Here is an 18,693-nt window from a genome sequence, read left to right on the forward strand (position 1 = left end):
TCCGCTTAGTCAATTCAGCTAAAGGTAGTATATGGGTGCAGAGTAGTTCAGAATCATCTCTAGCTTTCGAGGTGAAGAAAAAACAAGATAGAGATCCCAATTTAGTAAAGTTGAAAAAATCAGCCAAGGATCAGAAATTAGAGGTTTTCTCCCTAGGGGGAGATAATATTCTGCGTTGTCAGGGTCGTCTGTGTGTGCCAGGTTTTAATGACTTAAGATAGCAAATTCTTGTAGAAGCGCATGGTGCATGTTACTCGATTCATCCATGGGTCATTAAGATATACCACGATTTACGAGAGACCTATTGGTAGAGTGGAATGAAGAGGGATATTGCAGAGTTTGTCGCTAAGTGCTCAACATGTCAGCAGGTTAAGATTGAGTATTAGAAGCCAAGTGGGTCCATGCAGGTATGTAAAGTGTTTGTCCAAGCAATAAGGTATGTAAAGTGTTCATCCAAGGGTCCCTTCCTCCCTTGGATTTCAAGAATCTTCCTAAGAGCCGGATATTTCTGGATGACCATGGAAAACTACTGCAGTAAGTTTGTGCAAAAATGTAATAAGTGTCAGATACACGGGGATCTGATTTGTGTGCCCCCACATGAACTAAATGCTATGAGCTCACCTTGGTTGTTTGTAGCTTGGGGCATGGGTATCATCGGATCGATTGAGCCACCAGATTCTAATGGACACAGATTTATGTTTGTTGATATTGATTGCTTTAACAAGTGGGTGGAAGCAGTTTCATACAAAGTTGTAACCAAGAAGGTAGTGGTAGACTTTGTCAAAAACAAAATGATTTGTCGATTTGGCATACCCGATTCAATCATCACAGATAATGGAGCCAACTTGAATGGTCATTTGATGAAAGAGATATGTGAACAGTTCAAGATCACTCATCGTAATTCAACCGCATATCACCCTCAAATGAATGGAGTAGTAGAAGCTTACAACAAGAACATCAATAAGATCATAAGAAAGATGGTAGATAGTCACCGATCGTGGCACGACATATTTTCTTGCCTTGCTGGGATATCGTACGATAGTCAGAACTTTGACTTGGGTAACTTCTTATGAGTCAGTCTATGGGACAAAAATGGTAATACCTGCAGAAGTTGAAATACCATCTTTAAGGGTCGTCCAAGAAGTAGGGTTGAGTAATGAAGAATGGGTCCACGCCCGCCATGAACAACTTATGATGATCGATGAAAAGAGGATGAGTGTTGTTTTCCATGGCTAATTATATCAATAACGAATGATTCGTGCTTTCAACAAAAGATTAAGAGCTCGCATGTTCGAAGTTGGACAAATGGTGCTCAAACACTTATTTTCTCACCAAGAGGAATATAAGGGAAAGTTCACTCCAAATTAGTAGGGGTTGTATATAGTCTGCAAAGTGTTATCTGGAGGAGTCTTGATTTTGTCTGAGATGGATGGCCAAAGGTGGACCACGCCAATCAACTCTGATGCAGTAAAGAGATATTATGTCTAATGTGGTATTTTTTTTGTGTTTGTTTTTGCGTATTTGTTTTTCCTAATTGTAATTGTTTTTACGCTTTAAAATATCTTTAGAATTCCCCATTCTTTTGTACAAACTACGATTGACCTAAATTCTCAAGAATGAGATACGTAGGCAGACTATGTCGGCTTCGGTCAACCCCTTAGAAGAAAATTTCCTTTCCTTCTATATATGAACTATGTTTGACCTGAATTCCCAAGAAGAGGATACATAGGCTGCCCATATCGGCTTCGGTCAACCCTTTTGAAAATTTATTTATATTCTCTTGAACTACGTTATGACCTGAATTCTCAAGAATGAGATACGTAGGCATCCTATGTCGGCTTTGATCACCCATTTTTATAATTATTCTCTTTTATGTTGTACGAACTACGCTTGACCTGACTCCTGTTCAATAGGATACGTAGGCGCCACAACGGCTTGGTCATATCACCCCAGGCAATGGAAACTGAGGCAGAATTTTTTAGAAGAAATCTCAAAAACTCAAAAGAAGGTCGTCTTCTAGCAATTCAAATGAAAAGATCACACCAAGATATAGTAAGGGCTAATTTAAAGGGAAATACCAATAACTGGGGGACAAATTTTGAGAAAGACCTCGAAATTTCCACCATACCATACTAAAGAGCTCATAGACAGAACACCAAATATTTATCAATGCCGAAAGAGCAGATTTAAATTCATGGACCTTCAGCTATAAAGGCTCATCTCCAAAACTCCCTAACCGCAATACTAAAGATCTCCAGAGCTCATCGATAGAATGATAGATGTGTCAATGCCTCGAGCCATAATGTTCATTAAACTAGTACATGACATGACTTAATTGACAGAGACCCCTCCCAATCTTATAAAATAATTTTTGAAAATTCAGTATTTGTAAAAATACTTACTTGAAATTCATTTATGCTTTGATTTTGCCTTACACCTACAAACTCGGGGAATCGAAGCAAGAGTCAAAATATGACAAGCACCTGAACAAGAGGAGAACTCGACAATGATAATGACTGGAGATGAAGACCAAGACAGTCAACACAAATCAGTTTTGCCAAAAACTAATAATTTTTCTGTGGATGCAGGTTATCCTAAAGCCAACAGAAAACCAAAAAGAAGAACCAGTTATTCAACATATTCTTAGGGTTTGAAGGAAAAAAACAAATCCAAATATACAAAGGCCAATAAGAAATGGCCGAGATGGTCAGTAAGCTAAAAATAGTTGATTTTTCCAAAACTGACAAGTTTTCTGTGGTTACCGGTGTCACCATACGTGGAAAGAAAAATGATGGTTGATTAAAATCCCCAACAAATCAAGGATCATAAAGAACACGTGATGTTCAAAAATGGTATATGCAGAATGCTAATGGATGGTCAAGGTGATGTTTTCTACAATCGCTTCACGGTTATTTACATTCATCATATCATGCCGAAAGGGCCATACCAAAAGGGTTGCCATGCCGAAAGGGCCATGCCAAGTGGGTCATGCCATAAAGGCCATGCCAGAAAGGCCATGTCCCAGATTTCATATTCCCCTCTCCGACTAGTTTCAAAGAGACAACAATCCAAAGGCATCTCTAAATTGCATTTGATGCCCATAGTTGATTAAAGGTTTTGATATCCATTAATCATACAAAGGCGAAAGAGTCTAGTGTTGAAGTTTATTTTGAAGCATTTTCATATATATCCGTTAATCACGTAAAGGCAAAGGAGACTGGTGTTGAAGGATATTTCGATGCATGTCCATATATATTCGTTAATCACACAAAGGCAAATGAGTCTAGTATTGAAGGATATTTTAAAGCATTTCCATATATATATGTTAATCACACAAAGGCAAAAGAGTCTAGTGTTGAATGAAATTTTGAAGTGTATATATATATATATATATGTTAATCATGCAAAGACAAAAGGGTCTGGCGCTGAAGGCTATTTTGAAGCATTTATATTTGATCAAATCGTGTAAAGGCAAAACAATCTGGCATTGAAAGATACTCATCAGCTTCAAGTGCATCAATTACCAAAGATCAAATGGCGTTCACCACTAGATCTCAAGAAATATTTAGTCTGAAGGATGTCTATAAGTTGCTACTCGAAGACGTATGATGTACTAAATTTTCAAAAATTGACAATCCGAGGGTCATCTATAGGTCATATTATTTGAGATAAGATAGTGTGCAAGATTATCTTCAAGTTGACAGTCCGTGGGCCATCCGTAAGTCGCAACAACATCCTAATCGGATAGTGTGAAAGGTTAGCTGAAGATCGTTAGTTTGAAGGCTATCCATAAGTCACAACTAAATCCTTACCAGAAAATATGCAAGATTATCATATGGATATGTGTAAGGTTTCTCTATAAGCCGCCTGGTATCCAAGATCGATTATGCGCAGGATTGCCCAAAGACTACCAGTTTGAGAAATATCTATAATTCATATTGTATCCAAGGTCGGATACTGTGCAAGACTATCTATGAGATGGAGATTCGAGGAATATCTATAAGTCATCTCTTATCCAAGGTCGGATAATGTGCATGATTACCCAGAATCTAGTAACTCAAACGATATCTATAAGTCGCCTCATATCTAATGTCAAATAATACACAAGATTACCCAAAGACTGAAATTTTAAGGGATATCTATAAATTATATCGATATGAAAGATGGGAAAGACTCTCTGAGGTCAAATACATGACGCATTATAGGTTACCAAAAGGGTTGCCATATCAGTGTAGAATTATGCGGTTGCAAGGACCTTTCTATACGAAGTTTCGTCGATGTCCAAGAGGACCCTTTAGTGAATTATGTTTATTACTAATAATTTCTCTTGACATATTGTCGATAGCACCCGGAGGGATGAAAATCTCAAACCAAAATCATAGGTACGAACGGCTCCAAAAAAGATGCAGCACAACATAGAACATCTTAACAGCAAACTGGGATATAGTCCGAAGATAAATATAAAACTCTTTGGACGTGAGCTAAAATATGACTTCCACCACCATCAAACTACATCTCTATAAGAAGACATATGGGTGCTTTGGAATTTTGGTTTCATTTTCACTTTTGGGGTATTTCTAAACTCACGCGAAAGTAGCTTTCCTTTTTCTCCAAATATGGGTGACATACACCTAGAGCTTTAAGACCTATGCCCATGTATCTCATGTTTACATGTGTCAGGGCCCCATAATTTTTAATTGAGATAATTACAAGTCTTTAGGCCCTAGATCGATTGTTTGTTGCTCATCGTGAGCTAAAGATCATCTTAGTATAAGGGACTATCTTTTTCAATGATCAAGTCGAACTAAAGGCAGCATAATTCCCTGACTCTCATGGATATGTAGGTTGGGATCTTTGTTGAAGACTCTACTACATTCCAACCTCTCCTCAATTCGCTTATTCGCCAGCTTTTCGATTCCACTAAAATTCGAGAATCGGGACAACTTGTAAATTCTTTGAAAGTCATGCTTAAAATCAAGCTTTATGAACTACGAGTGACCTGAATTCTCATGCAATTCAAGATATGTAAGAAACCCAGTACCGAGGTTCGGCCATAACTCCACAAAACTCGTGCAAATATTGACCTCCTCCGAGAGGTGGATTTGTGATCAGACAAAATTAGGAATGTTAAACTCCCTTTGCCTAGGGTTACTTGCATTCACTCTACCCAAAGGGAGGGAGCAGTTGTTGACACCTAATTTTTGCCCTCCACGACTAAGTATAATCTCGAGTTTCTTCGCTTTTAAATAAAATTACAATATTTATTTTTATCTGGATAAAAGAAATTCAAAAGTATTTATTTAGGTAATTTTATCACTTTAAGTAACAATTATATATTTTCCTATACGTATATACGAAATCATATAAATTTGTTACTTAAATAATTATTTTACAAAAAAAATTCAAATTTTAATTAAGGATTATTTTGAAAATTAATTCAAATGAGTAAAATCTTGATTTGGATATAATTTGTTCTTAAAAATAATAATTTATTCAAAAAAGTATTTGTTCGATTTTAATAAACCAAGAAGCTCAAAATTAAATCGGTACATAGGTCATATCGAATTTTATTTCAATTTATGTAATTTTGATCATAATTGGAATCTTTTGGCCAAATATCAATGTAATTGGCCAATTGATTTTCAATATGATTAAATATTAAATAAATATAAATTTACTAAAATTCTAATCTAGGGTTATTTAATAAATAGACTAAACCTAATCCTAAACTCCTATTTCTAAAGGAAAAAATACATGAAATAATATACTTAAGTATTAAATTACAAAAAATAACAACACTTTTATCAAATTATATTTTTTACCATATGTATTTGTATGTATTTGTATTTTTGTAGAAACAGTTTGCAAAAATACAAAATACATATCAATCATAAGGGCAGTAAAAATCATATGTATTTGTATTTTTGTAGCAACAGTTTGCAAAAATACAAAATACAACTTGCTATATTATGTAATTATAAAACTGTTGTTATGAAACTCATAATTAAGGGGATAAGTATGTTATTTCTGAATTTTGCCCATTTCTAAATCAGTCATTTTTAATTACTAAAAATTACACAAATATACAACTTATGTTTTTAATATTACAAAAAATCCCAACTCCCTAAACATATTACAAAAATCCTACATATAAACAGAATGTTATGTATATGTTGACTATGTTATGTATATTAATAGGGACAGGGAATAAAGTAATTAAAAAAGTGGGAGAGAGTATAATTACTTTTAAAATGTTGGTATTTATTTTATTTATACTTTTAATTATGTTATCTAGCCCAACTACCCAACCTGTCAGCCTATTTCTCTTTTAAAGAAGATTCAACCCAGCAGCCTACTTCAACAGGCGATCCGGCCCAACAACAATAACTTTAGTTTCCCCAGCCCAATAGAAACGCCCCGACCCGGCCCACATGACTTTTCTCTTCTACACAGCACAAACAACAAACGTACAACAGTAATAGCATGGTGTACAAACCCCTAGCAAAACGTGTGCAGCAACCAGCAACGACAACATTGATAATATCGAGTCGATCAGCGTTCGAACCACCGGATATTGAAAATCCGGTGGTTTTCCACCTCTACCCTCGTCTGTATCCTCTCTCCCCTACTATTTCCATCTACATCAACATCAATTGACTTTCCCTCACTGTTGTTCAAGAAAACCAAAGCCCAATGATCTGCAGTTTCAGGAAGAGATGGAGAAATGGAATATCCATCTGCTTCAAAAGGCTCTTGTCGTCGATTCGACAGCTATCAAGGATCAAACCAATGGGTCCAAGCCTCTCCGCCTCCACTCCGTCACTTCTCCTTAAAATCAGCTGAAAAGGTGATCCCTTTCTCTTCATTGTTAATCTTTCTTATTATCTCCTGCAATTGGTGTTCTCAAGAACATCAGAATTCAAATTTGAATTTTTTTTTCAAAGCTTCTCCAAGTACCGTTGCAATTTGTCCTATAAAAGGGGTTTTATTCACACTTATGAAAAAAAAAGGTTTAACAAAAAGTGATAGAGAATTGGGGGAGTATATTGAGTTCTTTCATACTCTTCCATTCACTAACTTCTCTATTATCTTTGCTTTTTTTATTTCGGTGACGAATTTCTACCACTGTCATTGTTTCGTTCTGACACCTGAAGTAGAATTTGGTGGTGAAGAGCCTTTTAGACTTGTCGTTGTCTCAGCTCGCTGCACCATAAAAGGTAACCAACCTCTTTTCCTCCCTTTCTGTCTAACTGTACTTTTTCGTTTCTCATTTTATTGATGTTTGCGATTAAATGGCTTTGTGATAGCTAAATCCCTTTTATATACCCTTCCATATGGTATGTTAATATCTGAATATTTAGTGTAGTTGTTTGCTTAGTTGTTATGACTATTGAAAGAGTATAGGCTAAGAGGAGCGTTTTGATGGACGTTATGGGAAGACGGAGAACGTCACATAACGTTCGGCGTTTATCTCCATCCTCTGCTCGTAAGATATCCCAAATCACCAACATTCCTATTTTCTCCTGATGCTTCAGTTCTCTTTAAGCAAGGAGATTATTTTAAGTCCATGTTTGTGGTTCACGACTCTTATATCTGTTCATGCTAAGATTTGTAGATCTTTTTCCTTTAATTTCCTTGGCATATTGTTTTAACATTTAATCCAAGCATGTGGTAAGGGGATGATCATATATGTATCATAAAATGAATAACTACCGCCTTACCGTGTTTGCTGCTCCTACTTCCCTTTTTCCTAACTTGTACAGTTTTTTTTCCTTTTTCTCCCGCCATCTGGATAATTGGTAGAAACGTGAGATGAGAGGATGTTCATGTGAGCGTTGTACATCAAAAGAAGATATACTTTGGTGTTAGTCACTTTCACCTCTCTTTTCCTCAATAAATTGTGCGTAAGTTTCTTCCCACCTGATATTCCCTCCTAAATATCTCATGTTGTTTTCTTGCTTTCCTTTTACTGTCTAAATTATTTTTTTGACTCAAAATAAGTGTATGGTAAAGGGATGCATCCATTGGCACCATAGGATAGAAGAAGAACACCTCATGGTGTTCATTATTCTATACCTCTCTTTTCCTCAAATACTTTTGAGCAAGTTCCTCCCCTCACTCCCTTATGTAAAAGTATTTTCGTAGCCTATGAGATCAGATTTTTGTTTGAGTTCGAGTGGCCGTTTTTTTTTGCTCGACTCCGTACTTGGATGCGCTCCCAAAAAGGATGTTCTCACCATTCCTTTTGATCCGTTTATGGCTAGATATTTCTTTCTAGAATATGTCCCTTTATTCCTTTATGAACTAAGTATATGATGTGCTTTCCTGGTTAGGCTTGAAGTTTGATCCAAGTTTTAATTAAAGTCTCTAGGCAAGAATTCCTAAATGAGATATGCTTTACAGTTAAAAACTTGAACCTTTTTTTTCCTTCTATCGTTTGCATCTGCACTAGTAACATTACGTAAAGGGAGGCTCGTTTGAGTTTGAAGGAAAGAAGTGAACATATTGTAGTGTTTACTTTCACACTTTCCTTCATGCCGAAACTTACATGAGATGTGCCTAACTACATAATCCCTTAAATTAATACCATCGGTGAATTTTGGTTTTCCTTTTTCTATGCATAAAATTGTATTTCTATTTGTTGAGATCTTTGAAATAAAAGTAACAAGCTAAGTGTGCATCGTCCATGGAATCTTGCCTTTTTTACCTTTGCTAGCTAGAAATAATGAATTAGATGTTTCAAGTTTTATGGTTATTTTTGTTATTTCCACAATATATTCGGGTATGCAGAATCTGTATATTGCAACAACTTCAACTCGAATTCAACTATGAACAAGAACACAATGAAGTACCAAATACCCTCAACACAAGATCAAATGACCTTTCCAAGAGGTATATTTATTTTTTCAGAAAATAAAGATGAAACAAAAATGATTAAGGCCAAGTCGTCCGAATTCACGGATTTTTCTTGAGGAATAATTCCCCTCACTGTACCCAAGGTTATGGAATCTTCCTCCCAGGATAAAATAGCCTTCAATCCAACTATAGCGGTACCTCAAATAGGCAGATTCTTCGAACACACTCACAGTTTGAAGGATCACACTTAGAGTATTTTTAGGACAAGAAGAAGAAGTTTTTAATCTGAAAATTTCTGTATTTTCTATCTCATAAACCTATGGATGATATCAGGTTTATATAGCCACTAGATGCCCCTTTGAAAAGGTGGCATTGGTTCATATTAGAGGTGTGTGACTCTTCCTGAAAATGCATGTCTATTCACTTAAACAATGAGTAATTTTCTGAAACAGTGTGTACTTTCATTGAAGAGTTGCAACTTTCTGAAGTTGTGCAATCTTCTGTAATAGAAGCAACAATCTGAAATAGTGCAACCTTCTGTAACAGAAGCAATAATCCGAAATAGTGCAACCTTTTGTTACATCATTTCAAACAGACGCATCAGTTCTAAAACACTGTTACTGCGTGTATATATATAAATGGAGGCCGAAACAGTTCAGAAAAATATTACAGCATTTTTCCTTGGCATTCTTCAAAATTCAAATAAATTTTGTCCAAAAAAAGATAGATCTCATCGATCGATCATTTGACAAATCCGAAGCCGAAGCCGAAGCTGAGCCGAGCGAGCGACGACGACGACGGCGCGAGGTATCATCTATTTCTTGCCTCACTTGTCATGTGGAGTAAGTGTTTCTCATTATAAACACTCTCAAGTTCTCCTCTTCCACCAATGTGGGAGAAAGAGTAAACTTGCCAAAATTGAGTACACTTTTCATTTTTGGTGTTCACTCAATTTTTTCTCTTCCACTTGATTTCTCCATTTTCCATTCAACACACTTTCATTACTATGAACCTAACAATCCCCCACATGACTTGGGAATGGTTATTTTTCATAAAACTTTTACGGACAGGTATGTGATCATCAAGCAAAGACAGATTGCATTTGGATAAGTGGGTTGCCCTTTGAACTTTTCGTAGTGAACATGCATCGAATGCACTCGGTCAATCGGTAGGTTTGATATCTTTGAACCGTCGAGCTTTAATGTACACCTAGACAACACATGTCACACAATCAGCCTTTTACCATTTATGGTTCTTACGGTTTTGTTATTTTCAGCCATGAACACGTCCTGATTTTCATGAGAGCTTAGAGAATAGGCCTTTACTAACATTCTTTTTGAAGCGGCTTCCACTTCGTCCACACAAAGGTGATTTCTAAACGTTCAATCCTATAGATTAAACTATTTGGTCAAATCTGCCAAATTTAGATAATCATTAAAAGACTTTTCACCTTAAGTCTTATCCTTGTTTACTATACATTGTCTACATCATGAGAATGGGTTGGGTAATTGACAATGTTAAACCTGTCAGAAACAACTTTGTTTGATCTCCTTGAACCTAGCTCTTGGGATCTCCAGCCTGCTAGGTAGAGTTACCGCCATGCTGACTCGTCCTAGGCCTTAAATCCATTCCTTTAGATGTCCTTTCTACTCCTTCTCTAGATAGGCCTTTTGTAAGTGGATCCGACACAGTATCCTTTGACTTTACATAGTCTACAGTGATAATTCCACTAGAGAGAAGTTCTCTTACGGTATTATGTCTTTGTCTTATATGATGAGATTTACCGTTATACATCATGCTCCCTGCCCTACCTATTGCCGCTTGGCTATAACAGTGTATACATAATAGTGCCACTGTCTTGGGCCAATACAGAATATCTTCCAAGAAATTCTAGAGCCATTCTACTTTTTCACAGACTTTATCTAAAGCGATAAATTCAGATTCCATTGTAGAGCGAGCGATACAGGTCTGTTTGGATGATTTCCAAGAAAATGCTCCTCCACCGATAGTAAATACATATCCACTTGTTGATTTTACATCGTTTAATCTGGTGATCCAATTTACATCACTATATCCTTCAAGTCCCGCGGGATATTTATTATAATGCAGAGCATAATTTTGAGTGTATTTAAGATACCCCAAAACTCTTTTTATTGTCATCCAATGAGTTTTGTTGGAATTACTCATGTACCAACTTAATTTACTAATAGCACATGCTATGTCTGGTCGTGTACAGTTCATTATATATATTAAACATCCTAATACTCTTGCGTACTCCAATTGCGAGTCACTTTCACCTTCATTCTTTCGAAGTGCAAAGCTCGCATCCAATGGAGTCTTAGCAATACCGAATTCTATATACTTGAACTTGTCAAGTACCTTTTCGATATAATGAGACTGTAACAATGCCAACCCTTATGGAGTTTGATGAATTCTTATACCTAAGATCACATCTGCTACTCCAAGGTCCTTCATATCAAACTTGCTCTCGAGCATTCATTTTATTGCATTTATGTCAGAAATGTCTCTACTGATGATCAACATATCATCCACATATAAACATACAATGAATTGGTGATTTGGAGTGTCTTTAATATAAACACATTTATCACATTCATTTATTTTGAATTCGTTTGCCAACATGGTTTGGTCAAACTTTGCATGCCATTGTTTTGGTGCTTTCTTTAGTCCTTATAGTGAATTGATAAGTTTACACACCTTGTTTTTCTTTCCTTGAACCACAAAACCCTCAGGTTGTTTCATGTAAATTTCTTCCTCTAAATCTCTATTTAGGAATGCGGGTTTCACATCCATTTGATGGATTTGAAGATCATATACCGCCACCAAGGCAATTAAATTCGAATCGAGGTTATCCTTGTTACTGACGAGTATGTATCAAAGTAATCAAGGCCTTCCTTCTGTTTAAAGCCTTTTACTACAAGTCTTGCCTTGTATTTGTCAATAGTACCATCCGCCTTCATTTTCCTTTTGAAGATCCATTTAGAACTTAAAGGTTTATTTCCGAGAGGAAGGTCAACCAATTCCCATGTATGGTTTTTTTAAGATTGAATCAATCTCACTATTGAATGCCTCTTTCCAAAAGGATGAGTCTGACGACGACGTCGCTTCTTTAAATATTTGAGGCTCATTTTCTAAGAGAAATGTTACAAAATCCGATCCAAACGAAGTTGACGTTTTTTGACGTGTACTACATCTTGGATTTTCTTCATTATGTACATTCTCACTTGGTTCATCTTGAAGTCGTTTAGATCCTCCGCTAGACTGTTTATGTCTAATTTTATATGGGTAAATGTTTTCAAAGAATTCAGCATTGTTTGATTCAATTACCGTATTTTTATTAATATCCGGATGTTCAGATTTATGAACCAAAAATCGACATGCTTTACTACTTTTAGCATATCCTATGAACACGCAGTCCACCGTTTTAGGTCCTATCTTAAGCCTTTTAGGTATAGGAACTTGAACCTTCGCTAGACACCCCCATACTTTAAAATATTTCAAGTTAGGTTTCCTTCCTTTCCATTTTTCGTAAGGAATTGATTATGTCTTACTATGGGGAACTCTGTTGAGTATACGATTGGCCGTAAGGATGGCCTCCCCCTATAAGTTTAGCAGTAAACCAAAACTTATAAGTAAGGCATTCATCATTTCCTTCAAAGTTTGGTTTTTCCTTTCTGCAATTCCATTAGATTGAGGTGAATACGGGGCCGTAGTTTGATGGATTATTCCATTCTCTACACATATTTGCGCAAAGGGAGATACATATTCTCCGCCCTTATCACTTTTTATCATTTTGATCTTTTTGTCTAACTGATTTACAACTTCAGTTTTATATTTGTCTAAACGCATCTATTACTTCATCCTTACTATTTAGCAAGTAGACATAACAATATCTAGTGCAATCGTCAATAAAAGTTATGAAATACTTTTTCCCACCACGAGATGGTGTTGACTTCATATCACAAATGTTAGTATGTATTAAGTCTAAGGGATTTGAATTCCTTTCAATGGACTTATAAGGATGCTTTGCATACTTCGATTCCACTCACGTTTGACATTTTGATTTATTGCACTCAAAGTTTGGCAAAACTTTTAAGTTAATCAGTTTTCGTAACGTTTTGTAATTAACATGGCCTAAACGTTCATGCAATAAATCATAAGACTTAAGCAAATAAGACGAATTTGAACTTTTATTCATTTCAACAGTAATTACATTCATCTTATAAAGGCCCTTCGTGAGATAGCCTTTTCCTACATACATTTCTCCTTTGCTCACTATAATTTTTCCAGAAACGATTACACATTTGAATTTGTTCTTATCTAGGAGTGAAACAGAAATTAAATTCCTACATAACTCCGGAACATATAACACGTTGTTAGTGTTAAGACCTTGCCGGAAGTCATCTTTAGGCAAATTTTTCCTGTTCCCTCCACCTTAGCAGTAGCGGAGTTGGCCATGTAAAGCATTTCTTCTGCTTGAGCTGGAGAAAATGACGAGAACAACTCTTTGTTTACGCAAACATGGCGTGTGACACCTGAATCCATCCACCATTCGCGTGGATTCCCCACCAAGTTGCATTTCGTGAACATAGCCCACAAATCATCATATTCTTGGTTGGACTCAATCATATTCGCTTGGTCCTTTTACTTGCCTTTCTTCAGGGCTCGACAATCTGTGGACTTGTGGCCAATTTTGCCATAATTAAAGCAGTTTTCCTTGAACTTTTTCTTGGGTTGATTGCTTCGATGTTCAACTTTCTTTCTTTTCTTCGAGTTGTTTTGTCCATCTTCTACAATATGTGCTCCACTCATTGTAGAATTTCCCTTTGACCTTCTTTCGATAGCTTTATTGTCCTCTTCAATACGAAGACGGACATAAGATCTTCAACGGTCATCTCCTTGCGCTTATGCTTTAAGTAGTTTTTGAAGTCTTTCCACAAAGGTGGTAGCTTCTCAACTATTGTTGTTACTTGGAAAACATTATTCACAATTAAACCTACAAAATAGTTTATGTGAGTATTATGAACATTTTTAATTTATTCAACTAAGGTATTTTTCAAAAATATACCTTCTGCTAGGAGATCATGAATGATGACTTGCAACTCCTGTACTTGAGAGACAACAAATTTGCTATCAATCATTTTGAAATCCAGGAACCGTGCAACAAGGAATTTCTTAATTCCCGCATCTTCCATTTTATATTTTCGTTCAAGTGCCCCCATAGTTTTTTTTATGTCTTGGTTCCACTATAGACATTATAGAGGTCTTCTTGGAGACCACTCAGAATATAGTTCCTATAAAGGAAATCTGAATGTTTCCAAGCTTCTATAATAACGAAGCGGTCCTTGTCTGAGGTTCCCTCGGGCACCTCAGGAGCGTCTTCGCTAGTGAACCGTTGTAGACATAAAGTAGTGAGGTAAAAGAACATCTTTTGTTGCCACCGCTTGAAGTCGATGCCAGAAAATTTTTCGGGCTTCTCCGCCAGTGCCATCGTTGGCGGAGCATTTATGCGACTTGATGTGGCAATATTATTTTTCCCCATAGATGTTGTCGCATCCATCATTTGACTTTAAGTTGTCATTTTTCCTGTCACCACAAGACAGAAAATTAGTATTTTTCAGACTACTATTAATAAAGTTAAATAACTTTAAACTCTTCTTCTTCTTGTTTTTAGTTAACGATGAAGTTTTTATTACTTCGAATCGTCAACCGAGTGAATCTTAACTTGTAATGAAGATTTTATGTCTTCTAATCACTAGTTAAATTTAAGCGGAGTAGAAAGCCTAAGCTTTAATCTCCAAAAATAAGTAATACAGATTCAGTAAGGGTTATTCCTTAAGATTGTTATTTCCATAATATATTCGGGTATGCAGAATCTGTATATTGCAACAACAACTTCAACTCGAGTTCAAGCATGAACAAGAACACAATGAAGTATCAAATACCCTCAACACAAGATCAAAATGACCTTTCCAAGAGGTATATTTATTTTTTCAAAAAATAAAGATGAAACAGAAATGATTAAGGCCAAGTTGTCCGAATTCACAGATTTTTCTTAAGGAATAATTCCCCTTACTGTACCCAAGGTTATGGAATCTTCCTCCCAGGATAAAATGACCTTCAATCTGATTATAGCGGTACCTTAAATAGGCAGATTCTTCGAACACACTCACGGTTTGAATGATCACACTTAGAGTATTTTTAAGACAAGAAGAAGAAGTTTTTAATCTGAAAATTTTTGTATTTTCTATCTCATAAACCTGTGGATGAAACCAAGTTTATATAGCCACTAGATGCCCCTTTGAAAAGGTGGCATTGGTTCATATTAGAGGTGTGTGACTCTTCCTGAAAATGCATGTCTATTCATTTAAACAATGAGTAATTTTCTGAAACAGTGCACTGGTTCACTGAAACAGTGTGTACTTTCATTGAAGAGTTGCAACTTTCTAAAACTGTGTAATCTTCTGTAATAGAAGCAACAGTCTGAAACAGTGCAACCTTCTGTAATTGAAGCAACAGAAATCGTGAAACCTTCTGTAACATCATTTCAAATAGATGCATCAGTTCTGAAACACTGTTACTACGTGTATATATATAAATGGAGGCCGAAATAGTGCAGAAAAATATTACTGCATTTTTTCTTGGCATTCTTCGGAATTCAAATAAATTTTGTCCAAAAAAAGATAGATTTCATCGATCGATCATTTTTCAAATCCAAATCCAAAGCCGAGCGAGCGACGACAACGGCACGAGGCATCATCTATTTCTTGCCTCACTTGCCATGTGGAGTAAGTGTTTCTCATTATAAACACTCTCAAGTTCTCTTCTTCCACCAATGTGGGAGACAGAGTAAACTTGCCAAAATTGAGTACACTTTCCATTTTTGGTGTTAACTCAATTTTTTCTCTTCCACTTGATTTCTCCATTATTCATTCAACACACTTTCATTACTATGAACCCAACAATTTTAACATCATTTTTTTGGTCGACTATGAGCTTGTAAGTATCATCTTTAACTGAGTCCTTTCTTCGTCGAAACTTGAATAGCTAATCCTTACCTTTTCTTTATTGCATGAACTCCCTTTCATTCCCCTGGACTCCCATTTCTCACATTCGGTTGGGTTAAACTCAACGTCCATCGAGTCAAAACCCATGCCAAGTCCGAAAAGGGACTAATATGCAAGAAACACAGGCTGGTATACAATTGTTTACTCAGATATACAGTGAATATACATTGTAAGCAGCAGCTGCACTCTATCCCACAGTCTATGATGAAAAAGTAGAGCAAAATACGTAGGTATCCACACTGATCTACACTGTATATGCAGGAGTATACAGGAAAACGCAGGAAAGAAGCTGTTCATATACAGCAATATACAGAGGCTAAAAAGGGGCTAAAGTCCATGGAATTGGTCCAAAATTGGACAGATTTTTAATTGGCCAAAGGGACCCAATTTTCTGCATGTCATAGACCCAAATATGAGTGAATTTAGATATTTGATCTCAATAAAAAATGTCTTTAAAGAATAACCTTCCTTATTTTTTAAGTATAGTACAAGTACCATTTTGCCCCTCTACACCTCAAATATATTTTTTTAACTTTTCATACTTATTTGTCTCTCAAATTTTATTTTTTATTATTTTCACTTTTTATTTTTTCTTTAATTTTATTATTCTATTTTTATTATTTTCATCTTTTTATTTTTTCCTTTAATTTTATTATTCTATTTTTTTTCTTTTTATTTTTCCTTTAATTTAAATTTCATGTTTTAATTCATTTGTCTCAACCTTTATTTTTTTTATCAAGCATTATCTATTTATTTTTTTTATTCATTTATCTTTAACCTTTATTTTTCTTTTATTTTTAGTTTTTATCAGTTCTCTTTTTTTCCCTCATTTTTCTCAAACTTTATTTTTATTTTTTCCTCTCATTTTTTATTTTCTCAATTTTTTTAATTCTTCATTTTTTTCTTAATCTTTATTTTTTTCTTGCCTTTTTTTTTCTCACTCATTTTTTTTATTTTTCTATTTTGTTTGATCGCTTTTTTAAATAGTTTATAAAAAAAATTAAATTAATATTTTTAAATAAATATGATAGAAAATGATAATAGAGGTCACACTTTTATTTTTATAAAATCATATAATAACTTACAACTTAATTAAATTGTTCTAACTAAAATTAAAATATAATATGCTTCATTGCTTAATTTCACATCATGCCAAACACATATTCTTGAATTAAGTAACTAATTTTAGTGTTTTTATTTTTTATATTTTTATGAAAATCATACAAGAGGATAAATTAAAATTATAAGTGTCGTTATATTAATATTTTTATAAATTCTTATGAGTAATATTTTCTTAAAATGTGGTCTTTTTACCTAATCTATATATAATATAAAGGAGACCTTCATTCCTATTTATCTATTTTCTCCATTTTTGAATTTTTTTCTCATTTTTAAAATTATTTTTCTATAAAAATCATCTATATAACTCATATCTTTTCATCTTCATAATATCTACTCTTAATTAGTATTAGTAACATCTATAACTCCCAAAACTTTCAAGTTTATAACTTCAATTATTTAATAAATAATTTTATGACCCTTAAAATCCCACATAAATTTATTCCTATTTAAATAAAATTATTTTGAGTCATATTGGTTATGGTATACTTTGAAGTGCTAGCAACAAATGAGAGCTTTTTGATAATGACTCCTACAAGATGTGAGTAAAAAACCTCTTTAAAATATAATTTTTATTTTGTCTCTTTTTTTTTCATTTTATTTTTAGAATGATTTGAATATGCTATATTACAAAATATAATATCCTTCCCCTTTTAACACTTAACTATGGTATTTTCTTACATTTTTCATGCTTAGTTTTTTATTTTCTTTTTAGAATAATTTGTTTAATGTATATTGTAATATAGTTCATCTTTCCCTTTCAATTCTTAGCTATAGTATTTCTTACATTTTTCATGCTTAGTTATTTTTTAATTGATTACATTAATATTTTATGTTTCTAGGTTACTGTGTTTTCGAAAGTGGAGAAAAGAAGACAACTCAATTCATACGTGCATGTTGCTTAAGAAACTATATATGTATCCTTACATAAATTTTTAATAAGCCTATTGATAGAAATGAGAAAGTAAAGTTTAGTTTAATTCATAGAAAAATTATATACTATGATATAAACATGCAATCCTCAAGTTTTCATTTTTTTTTTTGTTGATAAAAATTTACTTTTAGCTTTTCGTAGATCATTACAATCATATGATGGTCTAAACTACTTTTCTAAATTATTATCTGAAAAAGGTTGAAAAAAAATATTACTTCGATAAATCATTTATTAATGTTATTTGTCTTCATGTGGCTAATGAAAAGACCACAAGAATCATGCATTATTTTTTATTTAATTATATTTTCATTACCATTGTCTTTATGATTAATAGTTGATTATATTATCAGTTATAGAAAATCTTTCATCTCTATTAATATGCTCTACTACATTGCTTTTCTATATATGTTTAAATCCCGACAACTTCACTCTTTACTACTTAACATATTGCAACAATGTAATTATGATCAAAATTATGTAAAAAAAGAGGCATTATATGTGACAGGCAAGAAGTTTGGACAAATATATCGTGTTAAAATCAACTCAATATTTCTTCAATACATTCCACTCAATGTAAACAATTCTCGGTTCGATTCACTACTCATATCAATTAATCTTATTGATGTTTTACTCACTCTTTATGTCTTATCTTTTTCTATTACTTTATTTAACTTTTTAATTTTAATTTTAAGTTTC

The 18,693-nt window shown here is 34.2% G+C and overlaps 1 protein-coding gene and 1 long non-coding RNA gene across 2 annotated transcripts; both read left to right on the forward strand.

Annotated features, from left to right (window-relative positions):
* Positions 1 to 518: 518 nt before the first annotated feature.
* Positions 519 to 1,073, forward strand: LOC107859028 (uncharacterized protein K02A2.6-like). The gene has a single exon (XM_016703886.2). The coding sequence runs from the start codon at positions 519 to 521 to the stop codon at positions 1,071 to 1,073; it is 555 nt and encodes a 184-aa protein (XP_016559372.2).
* A 5,226-nt stretch (positions 1,074 to 6,299) lies between these two features.
* LOC107840337 lies at positions 6,300 to 18,081 on the forward strand. Its single transcript, XR_001665246.2, has 3 exons — positions 6,300 to 6,847; positions 7,158 to 7,217; positions 17,906 to 18,081. It is a non-coding gene; the product is annotated as an uncharacterized LOC107840337 (long non-coding RNA).
* The last annotated feature ends 612 nt before the right edge of the window (positions 18,082 to 18,693 follow it).

This window comes from Capsicum annuum, chromosome 1 (genome assembly GCF_002878395.1).
Source record: "Capsicum annuum cultivar UCD-10X-F1 chromosome 1, UCD10Xv1.1, whole genome shotgun sequence".
NCBI lineage: Eukaryota > Viridiplantae > Streptophyta > Magnoliopsida > Solanales > Solanaceae > Capsicum > Capsicum annuum.

Bases quoted from the DNA above. Each gene is read 5' to 3' on its own strand.
- LOC107859028 (XM_016703886.2), top strand. From the start codon at position 519: ATGGAAAACTACTGCAGTAAGTTTGTGCAAAAATGTAATAAGTGTCAG.